The 24,442-nt window shown below is 40.8% G+C and overlaps 1 protein-coding gene across 5 annotated transcripts in view; it reads left to right on the forward strand.

The window, feature by feature from the left end:
• The first annotated feature begins 2,572 nt into the window (after positions 1–2,572).
• pde3a (phosphodiesterase 3A, cGMP-inhibited) overlaps positions 2,573–24,442 on the forward strand; it is a 34,125-nt gene continuing 12,255 nt past the window's right edge. For 2 of the 5 annotated variants that reach the window (XM_049726300.1, XM_049726302.1), the window contains exons 1-8: positions 2,573–3,418; positions 19,128–19,373; positions 20,893–21,038; positions 21,121–21,236; positions 21,702–21,945; positions 22,405–22,481; positions 22,771–22,967; positions 23,966–24,103. In XM_049726300.1, coding sequence (XP_049582257.1) covers positions 3,347–3,418; positions 19,128–19,373; positions 20,893–21,038; positions 21,121–21,236; positions 21,702–21,945; positions 22,405–22,481; positions 22,771–22,967; positions 23,966–24,103 — 1,236 coding nt within the window. In that variant the 5' untranslated portion in view covers positions 2,573–3,346. Of the gene's footprint in view, positions 3,419–3,957; positions 14,437–19,127; positions 19,374–20,892; positions 21,039–21,120; positions 21,237–21,701; positions 21,946–22,404; positions 22,482–22,770; positions 22,968–23,965; positions 24,104–24,442 lie in introns of those variants that run through there. The other 3 variants (XM_049726305.2, XM_049726304.2, XM_049726301.2) reach the window with 3 other exon arrangements.

The following is a 24,442-nucleotide window of genomic DNA, read 5'->3' on the forward strand; positions in this document are numbered from 1 at the left end:
CCTTCTCCACTACTGCATTTTTTTCTGGGTCTCCTATGGGAAGGTGTCAAGATGATAAGCAACATAGAGTCTGGGAGAATTGGGCAGGAAGCAAATAGATGGGAGGCAGTCTTAGGGACTTTACACACGTATCAATTTATTTATGTTTTGATTTATGGTTCCCCGATGCTTTTACAGGACATTGTGGTCACAGCACACAAATGTATCCATTTGAGTAACTCCTGCTCCAATAACATTTTGCCTTGGCAATTCAGGAAGTTTGTTCATGCCCGTTGCTGGGCGTGTGGCTTCACAAGTAAGGACAATTCTATTATGTTGCTTTTCTAACATTATTGTGAGCCGGTGTAACACAGCAGGGGTTCACTGTTTGTATACAGTGTGTGAGGGGGAGGGTGGGGGGTTAACCCCCTCGGGAGGCAAGCAAAGAAAAAGGCATAATGCGTCGTGTTGTCCGACCATCCATCATTTCTGTACCATTTATTCTGTTCAGGGTCATGGGTGAGCATCTAGAGCCTATTTCAGCTGAGCATGCTTGAGAGGCGAAGTACACCCTGGATCACAATAACTTTACACACCTACATGGATAATTTAGTTCCATTAAGCAATGATTTATTAAGGGCTGGGGCGTTGTACTGCATGGTGATGAATTATGCTTCATGGGTCAATGTACAAGAATAAAGTGTGGGTATTACAGCTATAACAAGAGATTCTTTACACTAATATTCAATTCATGTTCTCTGTTCAACAAGAGACATAAAAGACAACTAAATGTGTTCATCCTGTGTGAGTAGGCCACTTCATTCACTTCATTAGTTAAGCACCAAGAATAGTTCCATTGTGAGAGGAGCTTAAGCTGATAGAACTCACTTTATCTCCTTACCTTGATCCTCATTCAAGATGTTTGTCAGGTCCTCTGCTAATAAAATGTTGAATTTTTTTATGTGACATCTATGCAGGGCTTTGTTCATACGTGATTGTTTTTGTGTCAAATTCAAATATGGTCCTTTGAATGCACGTTGTGTCTGTTTCGGTGAGGTTATGATGATGTCGTAAGTCACTCACCCTATGTGTGAGTTAAGAAAATAGGCCGATGCTTCGTGCATGTGTGTTTGTACATAGTACAGTGCATCATGTATGTACCTAGTATGTAAATCTGCATGTATGTGCATGAATTGTGCATTTGCTGGTAATATTATGCATGAACACGTTTATACACAATGTGTCGCCCTGCTTTCTGACAGTGATGTGATTTATCAGATTATTACCGTTTTAAATATTTCTTCCTCCCTGTGACTTAGAAGTGACAATGAATATTCTTTGCCAATGGCTTACAGTACATGACCACCGTATCATACAATATGTGTAATACATCTGGACACATAATGTTTTTGTTGTTGTTTTAGATATTGTCAATTCTATTAGTTACAGCATCAGTAATCTGACTTTGTAGCAATCTCACACATACCTTTATTACGTTGTCCTTTTTCACAAGGATTTTTGATGCATCTTTAGTAGTATATCCGTGTGTGTGCGTGCATTCCAGTGGATGCAGTGCTTGGTAGTTAGTTGGAAAAGAAGAGTGAAGGTCAACCACAAGTGCCTGAAGTGAACGAGCGAGTGGGATAGAGAAAACTAATGCAAATAAATTGGACGAAGACCAGCAGTGGAGCACAAGTAGAAATCCCAAATAATATCTCTGTTTCCCTAACATTTACGTATTTATTATTTGTCGATTTATTTATTTGTTTATTTATTTACAAAATGACATGCATACAAATAAAGACTGAGGACTCTACCAGTAGAGCCTGATAACATGTTTGGTTTTGGTGGGTCAGACTGGTAGCCTCTCCCACCATCAAAGCCAAGACATGGTAAGGTGATGGCTCAACCAGGGTTCTATGCATTATCCCTGGTTCGTTCTAATCACAACCCTTTAACACTCCTACTCGTGTCCTCAGTAGTTGAAATGTATTTTGGGATTCTTAACATGTTTCCTCTCCTTTTTTTCTCTCTCTAGCTTTGCACAGCCTGAGGGTATAGTTCACCATGACAAAGCCAATTAGTCAACAATAACAGCATTAAAACTTGGTATCATATGAGTCATTCCATAATTTGGGATCACACACTGATTTGAAAGTTCAATTTATTTGAAAGTCTGTGTTTATTACAGTGTCTTTTGTTGATCCATTTTCCGAACCGCTTTTTCCTCACAAAAGGAAACCCTTACCCACACGGGCACGGGGAGAACATGCAAACTCCACACAGGATAGCCGGAACCGTAATCAAACCCTGACCTCTGTACAGTGGGGTGACGTTCTAACCAGCGCTCCGCCGTGCACATAACCTATTTCTACAAAGAAAATTTTGGGATTGATAACGTTAAGTCATTTCATTTTCGGGCGAAAGGAATACATTTTTTATCTGCTGTCAATCAGCATTAAATCTAACAACAAAAACATTGACCCGTCTTGACATTTAAATAAAATCTGAGTCCAATTTGTAACTACATGCTCATATATGAGTATAATACCTATAGGTATTATTGCGCAGCATTGCTCTCGCTCCCGACAGATGATGATGGTCTTGCAGTTGGACAGTTCCAGAGGCTCATCAAGGGCTACTCGAGTCATGACAAACATCCCCCGGGCGGCGTCAGAGCGCCTGGCGACGTGATCACATGTGTCACGCCGTCGTATGTATACCGGACTCGGGATGCCTCTCTAAAATTGTCTCCCATTCTTGCAGAGGAGCGGCGAGGTCCGTTTGCGGGATGCGGGCTGCACAAATAACCAAGGCTGCTCTGGCTCTCGTCTGCATTCGGCGGCCGGATGCGCTCCGGAGCTGCTTCTGACTGACTCCAGCTCCTCCCCGCCTTCTGTGTTGACAGTCGTTGTGTGCCTTCTTTTGGGTCGGGCCGTTGCACATCAGTCCTGCCGCTGTTTTTCGTCTAGCTGTGCGCCACTTTGAGCCAAGCCGCTGCGCAGTCAGCCCCCACCCCCTTCCCCTCCCTTCCTCCCTCCCTCCCTCGCTCCCTTCCTCTCTCCTCACCCCACGCATGCACATTCTCGACTGCTGGGACCCCGCTGCTCGTCCGACTGGGTCAGGGAGTGTCCGCGTCGTCTCACCAAGGCCATCTCCCTCGTCTCTGTAAGCAGAGTCCAGGCTGACTGGAGCACTCTACCTGGCCTGCCTGCTGGGTGTTTTGCTTGCGCGGTATGCTGACCGGCTCCTGCCGGCCCCAGGGACCAGCGGGACGGGGTGCTGTGGCTCTGTGACCGGGGCGAAGGAGGAGGACATCCCTGTCTTCAAGCGGAGACGGAGGTCCAGCTCCATAGTAGCCTCGGAGATGATGGCGCACAGTCAGAGCAACAGCAAGTCCCACCGCAGGACTTCGCTGCCTTGCATTCCACGGGACCAGGTAAGACGTACGCGTGGCCCTTTAATTAAACCAACATGGGTGTGTGCATGCTGATGACCTTCCAGCCGCCGTGGGCCCGTATCGCTGCGACACGTGTCGAATCTTTACGCAAACTAACCCCACGGGACGCAATAACAATTAATTTGTGCATGGCCATCGTGAATCTTCGAGGCCATCTATATTTGGAAGAGGCACTTGCAGCTATGCACGGTCTGCATGCCTGATGTTTACTTGCACTCTGCCACTGCTGTTAATGTGGTCGTCAACGTCCTGCTGGGCTCAGATTGAGGCTTCATGCAGATTGTGCAATTGCTGTGCGCATTACTGTTTTTGTGTATGTGTGTGTGCGTGTATACAAAAGGGCATAGGAGTATGTTTTATCAACTTATCAATCATGTGCGCTGTCTGCAAGTGATGCAAGTGTTCACCAACTTAAACTATAGAGCACATTTTATCATTGCAGTGCTATGGTATTTATTTATTTATTTATTTATTTATTTATTTATTTATTTATTTTTCATAGTGTCTGGGGCTGGGTTTCATCAGTCAATTAGATATTATCATATTTCAGATTGACAGTCTGTTTATTGTCATCTTAATGTTTAATGGATGTATTTAAATGCTTATGAGTAAAATCACACCAAATCGATTGTGTGGAGTCTGAGCAAATGTATTTATCACAGCATTCATCCACAAAAAAAACGAAATAAGAGTGACAGCTGGATGTTGGCAGTTCCTCATTTGATTGTCATAATAATTCACAATGGTTAGGCAGTTGATTGAGTGTAGTATATTTTACAAGTTACATCTGCGCCAAAGAACGGCACCAATGTGAGCCTTTGTGCTCTCATATGCCCCCATTAGTGTGGCAGAATATAGTCTGCCTCACTGCGTGCTTTTTTATTTGCTGTTTACGTGATCAAACACTGTATGTATCTCTCAATTATGAAATATATTATCCTGACTGTGGAAAATTATAATAGGCTCTATTAAAAGTCTATGAAAATATTATGTGAAGGGAGACAGAAAGCAAACACTTGCAGTTTGTCAGGGATTGTGCAGTCAGAGGTGAGGCGAGACTGCTCACACTTTGCATCTATCCATGTATACTTTTCAACTGGAATTCAAGTCACAAATCTCCTTTAGAAGTTGGTAACTGGTAAAGTAGGGATGAAAAGTAAGATTAGTGTTTTGATGCATATAACTGTAAAAGCAGTATTATACAGTGCACTTATTTATTGTACTTCAAAGTACTTTGGAGACCATATGATGTAGTTAAAGTTCTATATAAGTGCACTCTGCAGAGTAACTATATTTGATTTGAGGTTGGTTAATTTCAAAATCATGTTTTTGTTGACTTTTCAGCACACAATACTTACTGTGTTTCTTTTTTAACTCCTACTCCTACCACTATTAGTACTAATAGTGCCACTCCTTTTTCCTCGTTGATTTTTCAGCAAAACTGCACTGCCTCAGGCCTTTCTTGGTGCTGCGCTAAACCTCTGTTTTTGTCCGGAAGGCTGTTTTGTCAGTGGAGAGAAGGTTAAGTGTGTGGTGCACTTTGTTAGTAATTTCCAAGCACACAACACAGTATATGAAAAATAACATCACACACAGCAATTTAGTTTATATTTTCACTTGGATGGTCCCTCGCATTTTAAAAATCGGTCAAGATGATAATATTTCCGTGCATGCGAGGCTTTAGGTTAGAGGCCTAGAGATAATGAAGCTCTCCAGAGTGCAGTTGTACCTGAGAGAAGCGGAGTTTTCATCAAGCATTTTTGATGCAATATTTATGAAGCCGGCTGGTGTAGCCTGCCAAGCCAGAGGCAAGACAGCCACTTTACTGAACTGGAATCAGGAACATATTTCAAATTCTTCTCTGACTTTATTTATGTATATATTTTTGGCTTGTTATTAATGTTTTGTTGTTGATGTATATGGTCAAAGACATGATCTTATTTTAATGAGGGATGAGCATGATGTCATGCTGCTATTGAATTGAATTATTGAAAGGTTTTGACATGTGTAGTGCAGTTCTCCCCTCAACTCAAACTTTCTAAAAACCTTCAGTCATTTGACTAATGACAAGTTATGGAAGAAAAAGTCAGAATGGCGCACACAATGAAAACTATAGTCATCTCTGTTACTCTCTGAAATAACAGTTGTGAACAATCCACTATTATGAAGCAACTAATGTCATAGTCACATGTAGTAGGTTATCACAGTGAGATACCAAGATGCCAAGAGACAACCATAATACATTTAATGAAACCAGATGGACAACACAAGGCACTCACAAACAGTAAAAAGGTATGATTGATGCCATTTTTTATTTAGTTGGCTATAGTTCAACTTTACTTTAGGTCAGAGGTTTAAATAGCAACATATCACCAGACCTTGTATTGTAATATCATTGATGACATCACTGAGACGTTTGCTGTGAGGACCCGGCTATCCGACCAAACTGAGAAAGTATGAGGCAGGATGGCAGTACGTGGTCAAAAAGATGGTAAAAAATAAATAAGTACAATTACATATTTAAAAGAGTGCTCACACTAGGCACACAACCTGCTCGGGCAGTTATGACCCATGAGTCTGTGTTGAGCACGAGTTTTCAGCCCAATCACGGTACACATCCCCAGCACAGTTGGAAGACGGGGAGAATTAAGCACAACGAGCTTGCTCATGTATGAGAACATGAAGGTCAATCAATGTGATTGTTCCTCCCACCAGTTAATATTAGTAAGCGCTACTTGAAAGTACGTCTTGGAGTGTAGGGAACTGTTGTCATTGTTTAAATAAAGTACAGCACAAGAATACATTGTTAAAAGTGTCTGTCTATAAAACAAGAAGAACGCATTAACTGTTTTTCAGGTTCAGTACTCTGGAGTAAATGTTTTTTCTCTGAAATATTTTACCCTTTACAAATAGAAGTCAGACCTCTGATAAGGCAATGCTCCGTTGCGTAACATAGTCATCATCACATCATTTGCAGTATCTGTGTCAGAGGGGGAGTGGGAGGGAGACTTTCAAAAGATTTTAAAGGAAAGACATGTGCTCAGAAGTCTATTTGAGGGGAGGCCCACATTCTCTCTTTGACGCAAATGAATTTCCTGAGGGACACACAACCTGTTCTCGTTTCCAGGGCTCTCTGAGTTCATCAAGGCTTATTAGCGCTTCCTTAGGGACCCCTGAGAAAATTGGTCTTCATTTCAAATAAACACACAACATTTTGAGAGTTTAACTGCTCGATAGGAAGCCAACAACATTTGAATTAATGAAACAAATGTGGGCTCTGCAAGGTTGTCTTCAATAATTTGGCATTCTTTCAGCAGACATGGTAATGAGCAAATGGGCTGGAATTTTACAAAACCCCAACATTCACGGCTCATCAATCACTCTTTTAGAGTACTTACAGTCATCTCTTATGTGGTTTTCTCTAACTCTTTGAGAAGAAAGTACTTTTGAAATATTCATGATGCAACTCTTAAAAGAATCAGAATGAAACCGATAATGAACCGTCAGACTTGCAGCATGCACCAAAGTAACTTAGACATTGTCAAATATACTGTTTGAAGAAAGACACACCAAAAATGATCAAAGCAGAAGCTATTCCTTGACTTTTTGTAAAGTAAATAATATATTAGATGTTTGCAGAAGATATATTCAGTTTTCTTTAGTATGACAAAAGCTAATGTTGTGTCCTAAATTTACGATAGCTTACTTATGCTACTATATGCTAAAGCCCCGTTTACACTGCAGGATTATCGGCTGGAAATTATTCCCGTATCTCTGCTTCGGACAATCATAGGTTGCCCTCGATAGCAGATAATCATTCCATGAGTGGTGTCTTCAGGGGTCGGACTTTTGTGGTGTGGTGTTCATTTTCCCATCACTAGGTGTAGTAATATTTAAAAAAAATATGTGAATGAAAAATGTGAATTCGGTTTGTAGCTGCAGTCAAACAGCAAAATATGTCATTGGCCAAACTCGTTCAAAGAAACTTCACTGCATGACAGGGGAGAAATCTTGGAAGGAGGGAGGTTTAGGGGAAAGGCAAAGCGTTGAAAGATGGGGGAGGAAACCAGAGGGGGAGGGAGATGGTCGGCTGCCAAGCACAGCATAAGTGTAAAAGGACAACGAGTCGGTCGTAGTGCTCAGACTAATCACAACGCTCGGAGCCCTCGCATGCACTCGGCGCTCGAGCAAGTTTAACTCAATCGCACATTGTTAGTCGGCCTTTGTGTTTGTTTTCGTGTGTTTGTCACCGGGCCATGCGAATGTGGCTCCATGCCATAATGCTTTCACACAGAGAGGTGAGGGCCAGAGTGGAAAAAAAAAAGAGCAAAAAAGAAAAAGTGTGAAAGGAAGCTGCCACAGCTTGCTGCTAAAAGGCAGCAGCAAATACCTTTTTACCAGACCTGTATACACATGCACACGCTCACAAACATATAGTGGCTTCCCCGCTGGCTGTCCAGATGAGGTTTGGTGGCCCTGGACAAGGACTGCCTTGTTACTTACTCAATGGTGTGTTTTAGCTCCAAAATATGCTTGGTGAGAGGCAAGGCGGGTTTTGGTCTGGGCACGTAACATGTTGAATCTGCTGTAAATCCATCCATCCATCTGTGCACCTTCTACTTAGAAATCTCACTCCTGTTACAGTCAGTAAGGTAGCACTGTCCTATCATTTGAAGAGAATCTCACACAGTTGAGCACAAAGACCAAGCTGTGCACAAAAGTGACTCAAAAAATAGGTTTCTTTGTTAGCTGCTTCATAGAAGATACTAGGGCAATGCCATTTCCGATCAGAGGTGGACAGTTCATTGATGTCGTGGTGACACAAAGAGTGAAAACAATTTCATTCATGTTCAGTCAATGGGGAGCATGCAAGGTGAGATATGAGCTATACCCAAGACTCGTCACCTGTCAGTCACATGACTGACACATAAAAACAAACACACCGACACATCCATGTGCCCACTTTGCAGATCTGTCATCTTCCTAGCCAACTTTACATCATCTGTCAGGTCTGCTTGCCGTACCTTATAAATGTACTACTTTGATCTCCTGCATGGACTCCAGCAAATCAGTTTGAGCTTCCACCATGTTAAGGACTGTGTGCCTCTTGCGTGCCGATTTTAAAGGGAATGAGAGGAGCTGTTTCTACTATGGTGGATCAAATCGTCTGTGTTCACGCCCACAACGGCGCAAAAACCCTCTTCTCAAAGTCTAGCCCGCTACAGGTTATTTGTAGGGAAATTAAACGTGAAGTTTGTGATCCATTTGAATCATTTTGAGGAAATATGTATTCCCCCAGACTTTTAAATTCATTCTGTTAAAGCAGTTCAGTGGTTGAACTTGTCCAACAAAAGACTAAAGTAACTGAACTGCATTGCATCGTCGATCTTTATAAAGTCTGGCTTTTATCTAATTTTGGAAAAGCATTCAAGGTCGGCATTAGGGGCAAAAGTGGGCCAGATGATTCTTTGTTTCTGGAATGTTACCTATGCCCCTTTTCTTCTTTGTATTTGTGACAATTTGTATACCAAGTTTTGTACTTAGCTATTTTTTCCCCGTTTTTTTTTTGTTGTTGTTTGTGTTCTCCTGGTTTCCATCACTCTGCTCGCTATTCTGCTCGTCGCCTAGCAAGTTTTCCTTTGTATGATTGCTCCTGTCTTTCCCCCTTGAAGTTGTTATGGACATTAAAAAGATTTATAAAACCTTACTGGCATCTGTTCTGTGCTCTGCGATCCATCACACAAACTCGCAAGCTACAGTAGAACATCAGCACGACTAACCACTGTTCAGTGCAATTATTTATTGAAGAAGAAACAGCTCATAAAGGTTCAGTCCAAAATAGGTGATTTAGTCCTTCCTTTCTGCAAAGACAGTACTGCACAGTATACACAATGTGGCATAGAAAATTACTGTATACTCAAAGTACACTCACAAGCACATGTCAGCTAAATATTTATTGCAAAATGCTACCAAGTGTTTCTACTGAGTGTCTTACTGAACATCTATGTATCATAGAGGTCGTGCTTTGTGTGTGTTTGTGTGTCTCTACTTCCTTGTGGCTTGTGCTCAGTCAACAGTCTCCTGACAGTATGTTTGTCTTGGATTGTCCAGTTTACTTTTACATTAACTAATCAGATAATCGAGGGTAATATTAAATCCTATGCATCTGGGAATGCTTTTATTTCTCCGCCAAAATGTTCAGTTGCGTGTCTCACTCACAGATGCTGAGGCACACATTGGTGACATAGTGTAGAGCAGCTAAGTGCCAGAGCGACTGTTAGCAGACTCGTGATGTCATATGTTGCATAGTAACGAAACACTTGCTCTCTGGAAGATCACGTTTCTGATTATTCATATTATGCTGTGATTATCGTTATGTGAAATACTGACACCCTAAGTATATGCATTTATGCTTTACACCACGGGTGTCAAACTCTTTTCTTTCGCGGGCCGCATTGTAGTCATAGCTTCTTTCGGAGGGCCATTATGACTGTCAACCCAAATAAATGTATGAGCACCTCATATTATATACAGTAAAAGCTACAAAACAAACTGACAAATAACTCGTTTTCAAATCAGACGAGTAAAAACTGGTCAAATATTAAAAATATATATATATTAAAAGTCAAGACAATTTGCAATTCTAGTAATGACACATGGATTTGATGCACAATTTGTCTTCGCGGGCCACATAGAATGATGTGGCGGGCCGTATCTGGCCCCCGGGCCTTGAGTTTGACACCTGTGCTTTACACATTTTAAAAAAAGCATTCTGTTCTTTTCTCTCAAATTCAGTACCCTTCAACGTGCCAGCTTAACACTCTTCGGCACAACTCCATCCCCTACCTCTCTTCTCCCAAATTGTTGTTTTGTCCCATAATGTTTTGTGGTTGCCTGATTGTCCTGTGGTAACAATTGTAGCATTTCAAGACGGGAGGAAAATGACAAAAGAAATAAAATGTTTGTCAGTATACATGCGGCTTCCAATGGAGAATAAGTGTTTGATGGGTGTGGACCTGAAATGCCCGGCATCGTCAATGTCAATCAATGAAAGCAGAAAGCTGACAAAGAGAAGTGGGATATGGGAGTTGTGACGCACTTTGGTCTTGCAGCAATAGGAGTAGGATGACAAGCTGGCGTCAGTAGCCTTACATGGCTACAACAACGTTCGGTAAAAGCACTCCACTTAGCCGTGCGTTCTTGAAGGGTGGAGGGAGGATGGGGGATGCTCGGAGGAAATGATGTGTGTGAATTTCAAATGAGCTCAGTGCATGCAGGACTTGATAGCGTGTGATGCATTTTAGTCGCTGAAGTAAAGATGATATGTTGGAGTTGGAATGTGCACTGTTATTACCCTAACAGTTTTCTTTTCCAGTTTTACCATACAATACAGGGCAAAGTTTGCATTTATGCGTTTTAACTCACATTTGAGAAATAGTATATTTGGGATCACACAGAACGATGACCTTAACCCCATCAAATGTCACTCTGGTCTAGCGTCAGTGACCCCTGAGCTCACAAATGTTCTTCCGAATGAGTGAACAACAAATCTCACTGACGAATTCTAACATGTCTTGAAGAAAGCCTTAATGTAAGAGTGTCAACACAGCATGTCATGCATCACATACATGATAGGGAGAATGCAAAAAGGACATGCACAATAATAATTTTGCTGACAGATGCATGTATGCATTTACTTGACATTACATGCAAAGGCCTAGTCATGCAACTCCTCTGTGAGACACACACGCGCGCACATATTTGCCAGAGGCGGTGTTCACGACTGCCATCAGCACAATCCATTCACAAGGGACGCAAAAGGGTGGAGATAAACGTGATGAAAATGATGTCATTCCTCCATTTAAAAAATGAATTTGTATATGAAGTATTTGAAGTCATTTCACCTTTCAGTCATGGCACATATGCATGGAGTATTTATTTTTAGTGAATTTTGAATTATTTATGGTCATAAGGACAAGCTCATACTTTAACCTTAGGGAAAAATGTTAAATCACGACATACCACTTTGTAATGAAAAGTAGACGATAAAACACCAAGTATTGCAGATAAATAATTTATAGATACAATTTCTCCTTCTCTTTCTTTCCATGTCACCCAAGCATTACTTTTGTTTTCTGAGAGCCAATATGTTGCTTATACTGTATAGCAGTGTTTCCCAACCACTGTGCCGCGGCACACTGGTGTGCCGTGAGAGACGTTCAGCTGTGCCGTGGGACTGTCCAATATTAATTACGGAGCGCATTGTAAACAGGATCGCCAAACCACTGGTCAGTTCGCGCAAGGCCTGGTCAGCCACTTGCTAATCGTGCATGTGTGGAGAATCGGAGAATCTTGAGATTTCATATTGTGTCGATATGATTGTATTGCATCGGCACATATTCAGTTTATGTGTGTGTTGCTGTGTGCTTTTGCTAACAGTGACAGACGCTATGACGGTTGTGGTGCGTTTGTGGTCCGATGGAAATCAGAGAATGCAGTTCAACCGGAGAACCTGGATTGGTTATTTTTCACATACGTAAAATAAGCAGTCAAGTCGAGACTCCTCGACTGTGATAGCCACTCAGCTGCTGTCAGAACAGCAGAGCGTCTTTAAAAGTGACTTTGTTCTTATTGTTGCAATATTTATAGACCTAGTCTAAAACGGTAAACAAAATCACGTTGATTCTTTTATTTTAATCACAATCACTTTAAATAGTTTATTTCTTACACCGTCTAAAACCTTTTTAAAAAACTGTCACTTTTATTTAAAAAAAGGAATACAATTTAAAGAATATTTAGTATTTATTTCTATTAAATTATTCGACTCTCCATACATATATAGGAACAGGACTCTACGTGTTTCTTTTTAATATAACTGATTTTAATATAGGAGCTTAACAGATTTTTGTTGGCGGTGTGCTGCGAGATTTTTTCCAATGAAAAGGTGTGCCATGAATGAAAAAAGGTTGGGAAACACTGCTGTATAGCACAGTGAATATTGATATTTGACATATTCCTTTGTTGGGGTTAGTTTTTTTTACTCGTCGTATAATACTAATGCTCAGAAGACACCTAGCTGTTTTGACGTCATAGTTTTCTCTCTCTCTCTCTCTCTCTCTCTCTCTCACACACACACACGCAGACGCACACATGCACACATGCACACATGCACACATGCACGCACACACACACACACACACACGCACACACACGCACACACACACTTAGACACACGCATGAGGTGAGCACTTAATTAGATCAGTAAGCAACGGCCAGGTTGGTCTGGTTTCACGGGGCCTCCTAAGATGAGTATTGGGAGCAATTAGCTTCATTGAGCAGCACTAATGTGGTTTTGTGCAATGATGACAATGTGGGAGGAAGGTGGACTTGGCGGCGTCAGCGTCATAACCACTTTAATTCATGCACACTAAGAACACAAACACATCAGTTCAGTAGGTAAACCATGATTTTTTATGCCTAGCACATTCCATAGTTATTTTTAATTGTTGCTTTATGATGCAGAGGCAAGTGAGTATTTTCACTGAGGTGGCAAATCCAGATCTAGAAGGTAAAAACTGGTTTGAGCCTATGGTGCTTCTACAGTAAAAGGATCATGTATATAAATGCTGTTTACTCGTATGTTGCAATTTTTACTAAATAATGTAAACTTTCAAGACTGTATCGGATTATATGATGGTATACTATCCGCACCGATTGCAGCTTTCTTTTGTGTTTGTGTCCTAACGTGCAGTGCAGGAAGCAAAGGTAACTCTGTCAGAGGCTTTTACTCAGAAAAACACTTTCAATCTTATCATTTGACTGCTATGGTAAACAAGTTGTAAAATCATTGCAGCAGGGGGAGGCGGGATGGGGGTTGGTGGATGGTGCTGCACATCAACCGTCGGTAGTGACAGAATAGTGATGAGTCTATTTCTTCATCATCATCAGTAGCTCCTGCTCCTCTTTTATTTTTAGATGGAGGCGTGAGGGCAAGTAAAGTAGAGACAGCAAATGAATAGGAATGTGCGTCCTCTTTTTTGTCCTCATTTTAAAATGCTCAACCACACACTCACTGACATTGTTTATAGAGCAGTCACAGTGGTGAAAAAAAATTGAAAATTTGATTTAAAAAAAGGAATGGGTTTAAGAATAAGTTCCTTCCTTAATCCTCTCTGGAGTCAGCAAGAACACTGAGTGGTTTTAATGATTAATGTGTCACAAAGACCCTTTTGCACCCTAGAGTTCAAAGAAGTCTTTTTGGCCAATACTGTGGATTGTATTTGAATAAATTGTACCATCATATTGGCCTCATTCATAAAGAAGCGCATCTTTACTACCCACATGTGGGCGAAAAAATAATTTTAAGGAGTTTTAGCTGGTTTCTTTGATTTTGAAACCCATTCAACAACATTGATGCCTATATTTGGGCAATGATCAATATGTAACAACTGTTTTCTGATAATATCGTACCCACATCTTGGTTGTCATGCACACCTATTACAGGAAACCCTCCACAATTGTGACCATCGAAAGATCCAACAACTAGTTTATGGCCCATTGACGACCCACTTTGATCTTTGTCCCAACGAATCTTAGCAACCAGGTATTTTCAATACCTGGGATTTCCGTGTTTTGCAGCTCGTCTCATCACTGGACCAGCAGCGGACACTTGCGATTGGCAGATGCAACGTGGGTGGCAGGCGGGTTACAGGGCAGAGGGAGGTTCATGAGGTGGCAGAGGAGAGCAGAGAAGCAGATTAGAAGAGCGAGCGAGGAAACGAGAGTGGGCTGCTCCACTGAAATGTCAGATGCTCTGTATTGATGTTCGTGTGCCATTTGAACTGCAGTTAAGGACAGAGATCACTGATTAGGCTACTTCAACATATTGTATCACAAGACTTCTTGATTTGTGCACAGCGCCAACATAAAAGATGCAGAGGAGGCACTCATCGGGTATCATGGGATGCCCCCTGGACAATTCACATCCTGCTAAGCAGGTAGAGTATGTGTTGACATGAATACTTTCTGGACAGAATGTGTATGTTCCTATTGTGCGTTTGTGCATGCGTGTGCTGAAAATCAGAAAGCCATTTAATTAGGAATGGAGAGATAGGACAACTTGAAGTGATGTCTAAATTAAGCTTGATGCAGACAAGTTTTTAGGTTATGCGTGTGCAGCAGTTGGTGTTTGTTTGCTGAAGGGAGATTTAGTGTGACTATTATTTTTTTTATGGCCACCAGGTTCCTTTAATAAAACGGGCTGTGTTATTTTTTTATGCTCTCCTAAGAGAACACAATTGTTCTACATGTCTTTTTTGTCATGAGTTCTTGCTGAGTTGTAGGAACAATCTTGAATCCCGAGTCTTGACTTTCCCCTCAGGTGAGCAGTAAAGGATTGTCTGAATGATTTTGTCTCAAAATATCCTATTTAAAAAGAATGGCAAAATAACTCACCCAACACCCATCTCACCCTCATTTCACAAAATGGATGCATCTTTTTGTCATCATCAACAATATTTACTTTTTCTATGACTTAATTGCCCTGCAACTCTGATCTATGCAATCCCGCAATAGTATCTAACTCTGCAGTCATTCTCTTGGATCCCGGACATGAACGTGGCCTCTGGCGTGTGTTGTTGACTTTCACAGTTGTGAAAGAAAGGAGCAATGATGACATTATATGCTTACCAGATATTTCACCAGCACCTTTTTCATAAAATAAGAGCTTGTGTCAGAATCTTGAATTTTACAGCTGATCACATTCTATAGTGGTTTTCTTATGCACTAAGGAAAATGACAATAACAGAATGTAAAGTGTCCATGAGCTCAGCTGGCCTGCTTGAATGAGCTGTTCCCATTTTCACTTGACTGACCACAGGCTGCCTTTGGACTCAACTCTTTTTCCTCTCTAGCATTCTCTTTCTCTTTGCTTTATCTCTCCTCTTTCACCATCTGCCTGATCTGCCTCTTCTTACCGTCTCAAGAGAAGATGATAGGGGTTTAGACGCGGAGTGAGCAGGAAAGTTTCCATATGATTTGTTTGTTTGTTTATTTCGAACATTTAAAGAAATACAAGAAAAGAAAGTAAAAAATACTGAAAATAATAACTCCATAGTACAATAGAGAAGACAGAAAAGAAAAAAAACATTGCGTTATAAATTTTCACTTTATCAAAAAATCTTATTTGTTCAAAAGGGAGTAGAAGGAAGCCTAGGCTTATCTAGCTCTACCCCTTGTAACCACGTTTGCTTGATTCCGTCAAGATTTGTCCATTTTCAGATATGTTAAAAATATACATATATATATACATATACACACACATACACACACATACATACATACATACATACATACTCAGAAAATACATACGTATGTATGTATACATACATACATACGTACGTATGTATGTATGTATGTATGTATGTATGTATGTATGTATGTATGTATGTATGTATGTATGTATGTATGTATGTATGTATGTATGTATGTATACATACATACATACATACATACATACATACATACATACATATAGATATTATACATACACACACTTATACATACATACACCTCCTTTAGATAAATACAAAAGCAGTTTAAAGCATAGCGACGTCACTTTTTGATCCTTCGATGTCAGCTCTTCCTATCATTGTGAAGCAGAATTCACCAAGCGTTGGATTGTTCACCCACTAATAGGGAACGTGAGCTGGGTTTAGACCGTCGTGAGACAGGTTAGTTTTATCCTACTGATAATGTGTCGTCGAGTTTAATGTAAAGTTTTCATATGATGATATATGAATGCATGTAACATCCATTCAGTGACTTTGGGTAGCAGGCTTGATGGTTCTAAGGCATTGACTGATACTTCCCCTACAGTATCTGTGGCCATCATGCTGAAATTAATCAATTACCTCTACTTCGTCTCGCTACGCCACTGTGGTGTTACCTGCGCATTTATTTACACCACATTGGATTCACCTGCAAATATTTTGCAAGCAATAGGTTGTGTTATGAATCACATGACTAAACCTAAAAAAATATTTTGTATTTAATTATGAAAGATTGATATAATCAGGGACAGAAATTCAGGCTGGAAAAGAATTAATTGTGCATATAACACCTGAAAGTATTTTTTGCTCACATTTATTTCAGTTATTTGATTGGAATTTATGTTTTATTTTATTTCCTGTGAAGCACTTTGAATTGCCTTATGTTATTTTAAAAAAATAAACTTTTCCTTGCTTTGATACACTAGGATCAGTCATTACATTATCCCATTGCAAAATAGTATCCTCAATTCCAAGGTCGAAAACCCCCACAAAAACAGACATTCACACTCATGCCCAAACACACACACATGCGTGCACACACATGCAAGCTTCCCCTGTCACCACAGAGAAAGTCCATTACTGCCAGGTAATGACTAAATGTCACAATATCAGGATGTCATAAAGCTCTGGAGTGGTCTAATGGGTTTTGTTCAGGTTGAGGTGACACGTGCACACTCCCACATGCACTTGTACCGTCACGCACTCTTCCAGGAAACAATCTCCCAACATGCTTGATGATGGCGTTTACTCATCAGCAAACATGTTTCAAGGGTTGATGCAATTTGTGTTAGGAAGCATGTTACGAGAATCATCTGTCAGTTTTGTTTGAAATCAGAGTGCTGGCATTACCTTTCATGCCCCTAAGTATGGGAGTACAAAGTTTTATATTTTATATTATTTTAATGAACTTCAATTAATAATAATATATGTAGTGTGCATAACACCTTCAACATTTAAGTTGTTTCTGTTCGACTATGACTTTGATTTGCCAACTTTAATATTGTTAAACGAGCTTCGAAACAGCTCATGCGGTGGTAAAATTAGTGAGTTGGCAAATATCACTGTAGGTGAGTTGGGGTCTTGTTCAAACTCCAAAGTCATCAGACAGGGTTCAATGATGGTCTTCATCATCTGTAGACTCGGAATACTAATGCTACAAACAAAGCTAACAACAAAAAATCCACTCTGTGTTCCTTTGTCTTTGCTGTATTGGCAGAATACAATACTTCGTAATATGAGTTCAGCTGTTCACCTACTTTACGCAGGGGCAACGAGCGGACAGTGCCTCAGAGATTGGAAAATCCAGTCATCTAAATTTCTGATATGCCGGATATTAATCAGATGGTTGAATGCCTGGTCGGGAGCTGCCAGTCAATCCTTGCTGCCCTCTGTGCACTGCAGGGCTGTGACGTCAAAAGTTGGTCACAGATACAAGCAGAGTGGCAAAAAAAGGTTGCTGGCAGTCGCCAAGCAAAGATGCCTTGGGGTGAGGCAGATGGGTGAGCCAACGCTTATAAAAGTGTCACGTGTGCTTCGTGTGTTGCCTCAGTGGTGGAGAAAAGGAGGAAAGAGGAAAAAAAACATCTGCTCTGGTTTGAATATCTTCATTTAGCACCATTTTGTAACCATTCAGTATTACCAAAAGACTCTTTCTATTTCTATTGTTTAGTATTATCAACTCACTTGTAGTCATTAGTTGCTTCTGCAAGTGCTACGAATGTAAATGAAAGCTACCGTTTCCAAAGCCATTATACAATTATCTGGCAATTGAAGTGACATACTAAATAAAATGAACACATAAGCCCGATTGGATGCACGACGACTATTGATCAAATGTTCAGTTTGTGGCCTTGTGGGTGTCTTTAGAAGCTGCAGTCTGTGAGGTTGGTGGTTTTCCATGTTGTTAGTTCTGTGTTAGTTCTCCATGATCCTGTTTTCATTTTGTATCCCTGTATTTGACTGTCCTGATCAATAAGTGGTTGAAAGTGCATTGGTAGCTGCCCCAGCTTCCCTTCACTTGCGCGGCAGTATATCTGTGTGGCGTATTCCTAGTGATAGCGCTCAACTCAAAAAACATATAAATTGGTACAATCTTTAGGTAAGCTATTGTTTATTTCACCATAGAGCATTGTAGTACTGCTTTTTATTCTTTGTGGGCCAATTGTGTTTTGGTGTATGAAAATGGATGGATAAATTATGTATGTGTGTTCTGGTACATGTTTTGGGGATATTGATTAAAAGATCAAGAAGAGCTGATTAGCATTTGTTGACATTGATGTAAGAATCCATCACTGAAACTACCCAAGGTGGACCAATTTGGGCTTATCAGTCACTGACTGCTAAATTTAGATGAGAGAAGGTGGCGTAGGAGCAGAGGCCGTCCTTCAGCAAGAGTAACAACAAGCACATTTTTGGATTCTCACTGTTCTTTTATTTATTAGCAGCATTCCTTGACTATTAAAAAAAATACTTCATTTTACTTGGTATGTGTAAAAGCCCATAAAATGTTGCATTCCATCAAACAATGGAGGGCAGGTTGCAAGTAAGTGAATTCAGAAAAACAGCAGAGTCACACTTACACCGTTATTTCTTTGTAATAACATATAAGAACAATTTGATTTGATGTTTTTTTTTGGCTGGCTGAAGCACAGTAATGCTATTTCAATTCATCTCAAACGAATATGTCAAGGTATTGCTGTATATTTAAGGTTGATTTTGCCACGAGAGATGGTTCGTGCATGACTATTCTACAAACGTCATCCTACTCCCAAAGCGAGTGCGTGCGTCACCGTGGTGTGATGTATTTGTATTGCAAGCACGACTGACCGACTTTCCTTCTTTTCTCTTCTCTTCTCCAGTCTTCGGGTACCAGTGTGGTGGTGGACATTGCAGTGATGGGTGAGGCCCATGGATTGATATCAGACTTGCTGGCAGACCCGTCGCTGCCCCCTAACACCTGCAGCTCTTTAAAGGCTGTCAGCAGCCTCCTCAGCACTCAGATTATCCTCCAGCCGCTCCATCGGCCTCACATGCCACTGGTCACACACGCCTGCTCCGACTCAGAGGACGGGCCTGATAAAGTAGAAAGACTGGCCATTCCAAAGGTGAGTGTTTTTTTCTTACCATCTCTACGCTTATGTCCCCCTGCTGTCCAATTTAAGAACGTGCGAACAAAACCCTGATGTAATGTTAGGGACCGCCTTTCACCCCGACGTGCGTTCTTTTGTGACATTGAACACAACCTTCACGAGCACACACCCAAAATGCACATTAGCAACTACATGCGTGCCTAAAATAACATTAAAGTAAACAATAATAAAGTTACACATATACATACTGTCCCCACAGAGAACACAAACATACTAAGAACATAAAAACTCCACACAGCTACTCTCCCCCCATAAAAAAAAAAAAACTTGTCGTTTTTTTTTTTTTTTTTTGTTGCATAGCCTACATTGATATGCATACGTCAGCCCCTCTTTGCTGACATAGCATTGAGCTGTAATGTAACTAAACAATGATGCACGTGCCTCTGAAGGGCTTTTTAATGTTTTACAAGGCCAGCGCTTCAAAATGTATGCAGGCACTTTAGGCGGCAAGGAAACTAAATAAAGCGTATGATGCAAGGCAAGAACGGCCTACCGGGAAAGTAGTTTTAACACTGCATGAATGCACACAAACATGGAGCTCGATGAAATGCTAGCTCACTGACAGTATATGAGGGTTCTCATTTAGCAAAGGGTAAATTGATAATTAAGATCACTACTGCTGCTCTGTTGAATGAAACTGCCTTGAGGAGAGCGCTTTGTTAACTTGATTTAGCTATTCCCTGTGTTTATAAAGGAAACAGGACAATATTGTAAGAGGAAAATATTGTTCTTGGCTTTAGTGCCATTAAAGGGGACGTTAAGTCCAAAATGCTCTTTACAATATTATGTTTAAAATCCACCACCTTTTTTTCATATTTGGAATCTATAAATGTTACGTGTGTATGTTTTTTGGCAAGACGTTTAAGAGCATTGTGGTTGCGTCATTGTTTTGTAATGTTTGTGTAGTTGTAGCATACAACTCAACATGATTTTCAGAGCAGCTGATGTAATATTGTTCTTTCTTTTAATCACTAAATTACCAACAATAATTGGTGAATAAAAAGTAATTGGGGAACATCCATCCATCCATCCATCCATCCATCCATCCATCCATCCATCCATCCATCCATCCATCCATCCATCCATCCATCCATCCATCCATCCATCCATCCATCCATCCATCCATCCATCCATCCATCCATCCATCCATCCATCCATCCATCCATCCATCCATCCATCCATCCATCCATCCATTTTCTGAACCGCTCAGTCCCCACGGGGGTCGCGGGTGTGCTCGAGCCTATCCCAGCCGTCATCGGGCAGCAGGCGGGGGACACCCTGAACCGGTTGCCAGCCAATCGCGGGGCAAATTGGGGAACGTTGTTTTGTAATATATTTTATTGTAAAAAAATACCCAATTAATTCATGGAAGAATCAATAGAATAATTGATTCTATTCGATAGGGAGAGCCATACCAGTTTTTGAGTGTTCAACTTTTGAGGTATTACTGTATTTGTCTTTTGTGCATTGGCAGCGTATCAGGCGAAGCCTTCCCCCAGGGTTGTTGCGGAGAATCTCATCAACATGGACCACGACCACGTCAGCCACTGGGCTACCTGCCATAGAGCCCGGTCCTGTACGAAGAGACCGCTCAGCTAGCATCAAATACACCACAGAAAGGTAATGCCATCATTACATGCAATTGTGGGATGGGATTAATGATTGATCTTTCTGGTTTTCTTTTTTTAACTCATTAATTCAGTGAATCATGGAGAAACTCAGTCATGTCAACCATCTCCAAAAGCCGCTCCATGTCTGCCTCCTGTGCTGCATCCATCACACTGAACCACTTCTACAGCAAACCGCTGAGCAAACCAGGTGGGTGAAAAGGTCAAGCTATAAAAATAAGTCATAGAAAATTTGCAATGACAATGTTGAATTAAAGGATTAGGATTTGTCTTTGTTAAAAATACTGTCAGGACACACTGTATATATTTGGACACATCTCATAATCAGTCACAAACAGTTTGGGAGGTCTCCAGCATGACCGTGGCTGGATGCACAAAGCAATGTCAATAAAGACAAGCTTACTAGGCGACTGGTGTGGAGGAGTTTAAAAGCATTGACATTAAACCCATCAAATAGGTTTGGGATGAACTAAAACCGGGCGACCTCTGTTCAAGCCAGAACTTCTCTTCTAATAACAGTGACATTTGAGCACATCTGCTCTTTTGGATGAATGGAGAAAATTCCATAAAACATTCCTTACAAGGCTTCTGTGTCAGCAGCAAGTGCCCACTTGTCTTTGTAGTGTCACATAGAGTTGGTTAATCTCTCCTACAGGTTTCACCCGCTCCAACGTATCACCTCTGGGCTCTCCATGTCCATCACCCCCTGTTCAGGGAAGTCCCGTCTCCAGCCCAACTATCAAGACATGTTTAGTTCAGCTTCCTGAGATTACTGGGCCGCTGACAGAGCAGAGCCGTGGTTGTGTGGCTTCCAAGAGTCACCACCGAGCCTTAACTCACAGCCAGAGCGCCCCAGGCTCCACCACCCCTCATTGGCGACCTCCGTCACTCTGTAGCAGGTAAATACAGCTTCAAACAACAATATTAGCAGAATTTGCCACATTAATTGTCTTCCAAGATTATTAGGACAGTGAGTCCAATTCCTTTATATTTTCAGTTTCTTTATTTTATATTTTTTATTTTTTGTGTCACCACTACTGGTCAATGGTCAATTTTTTTAAATAAAAATAAAATAACAAACTAGCATGTGATTATTTTATTGCAAGTTTACATTACATGAGATTATGTCCATGACCTAACTTAAAAATATCTTTTGGCCTGTATTTTCTATTTTTACATTATTTCAATGTTGACATAAATGGTGCATCAAAAGATAAACATATACAATTCGGTATATCTAAATGAGAATACTATAACTGTCTGTGAGGAAATGAGTCACTCAAAGAGGACAGGAAATGAGTCAGTAATCACAGAATGATCACGATCAAATAATGTGCATCCTCTGCTCTCATCATCAGCTGCGGCAGGCCGTTCAACAATCGACTGAACCACGGGGTAGAATCTATTGTCAAGGTAGACCGATTACCCTGTCCAGGTAAACAGATTTATGCTTGCATACATTTCAGATACGTTTGGCTATTCTGCACAAGACGATGGTCATTGCTTTTTTTAATACATACAAATGAGTCTCCTTAAATTTAGCTCCTGCATGTAGGATCAGTGGGAAACACAAACCCCTCTAACACGATGAGGAATCCTCAAGTAGATTATTTTTTTGATTTGTATTTCTGCTATTAAAAAGTTTGCAAGGAGACTGTTAATGTCACTCTTACTAAATCGTTTTATCACACCAGTGCTGACTGCATATTCCGTCTTCTTGTCAGATGAGCGTGCAGTTGCCTCATCGGACTACGACAGCACCTATGACAGCACTTATGAGACCAACCACAGTGACAGCAGCGACTTTGCACAGAATGAGGAAGACGCCGAAGCAGGCAAGAAGACGTCGGAGCTAAGAGAAGGCTGCCGGGACTATCCGTCGGAGAGCATCGTTCTGCATCCCCTCCTGCCGTCCCCTGAGGTTGGCAAACAGGTTTTAGATGGTAGTGTGACAAAAACATGTTTCATTTCATTTGATTACTCGAGTTAGTTAAGGGTAGCTCGGTGGTCTGGTGGTCCACATGTCTGTCTCACAAGTCTGTGGTTCAGGGTTCAAATCTCGGCACCAGCCTTTCCGTGTGTGGTTTGCATGTTTTGCCTGTGGTGGCATGGGATGTCTTCGCTAACTTTGGCTTCCTCTCTCATAGCACAAACATACATGTTAGGTTAATTAAAGACTAAATTGCTCATAAGTGCCAATATGGTTGTTTGTATGTGGCTTACGATTGGCTGGCGACCAGTTCAGGGTGTGCTCTCACCGAAAGAGAAGTGAGTTTCATGGGTTTACTATGAATTATTTATATATTTTCCTACTTTTGTTGTTGTTTTGTTTATTAAATTTGAAATTCACGCCAAGAGGCATTACCGTAGCAATCAATACACCAATAACTTTATTTTGCACATGTGGTGTAGTGAGTCATAACCTTGAGACATTTTTGCCTCAGGAAGTATTTGAATATTTCTTGGCTGTTCAGCTTCGGCAACAAACACTGGGCATCTGTTTGCTGCAATAGCTACAAGGCTCATTGATTTAGGACAGGCGGAAGTGTCAGCTAAGGCAAATATTTATCCCAAAAGTTAGTCTGGAGTCTTCAAGTGCTTCGCTCCCACCAAGCATGCTCTCGCTGTGGCTGTTGATAGTTTACACTGTAGGACAGTGAATTTACTTTGCAAATTTATTGGTTTATATTCACGCTGGTGCCTGGAAAGCTGTGACGTCATAGTCGTAGATAATCACATTTTATCCTGCTGACCATCTAAGCAAGGTAGAACAGTACACATAGAAAATTATCATGTAGGACCAATGGTCAAGTACATTTGAGTTGTAAATTCATTTCAAATACAAATAATGAAAAATATAATAGCTGTAACTGGCCACAGCTGTTTTTTTTTATTTTTTATTTTGCCTTCAACACACAGGACAAGCTAATCCTGGCCCCGGAGCCACTGGTGATGCCCGGTTTGGAACCTCTCATGAGTCAACTCAACAAATGGAATTTTCCAATTTTCAATCTTGTGGAGAGGACTCACGGAAAAACAGGTTGCATTCTCAGCCAGGTAAGAATAATGAATCTTTCTGTAGTCTTTGTACAATTTATCTTATAACAACATATCAACACATGGACAGAAATATGTAATGTGTATATTGGCTGAAAAGAAAAAGCTTACAAATACACATCAAAATGTGCTTTAAATGTGACCATTTAATTTTTGTAAATCCACTGAAAACTTGCTGTAAAGTTCCACAAAGTGATTTCGCAACACTACCGCCACAGTCATAAACATATCGGTAAATACAAAACTACCTGTCAGCGTCAATCAAAACGGACCATGATTACCGTTTGCAAAGAGCTTCAGCAAGTTTTTTTTAGGATGAGACTCAACAACAAATTCTCT

The sequence above is a fragment of the Syngnathus scovelli genome, chromosome 7 (genome assembly GCF_024217435.2).
Source record: "Syngnathus scovelli strain Florida chromosome 7, RoL_Ssco_1.2, whole genome shotgun sequence".
Taxonomy (NCBI): Eukaryota; Metazoa; Chordata; class Actinopteri; order Syngnathiformes; family Syngnathidae; genus Syngnathus; species Syngnathus scovelli.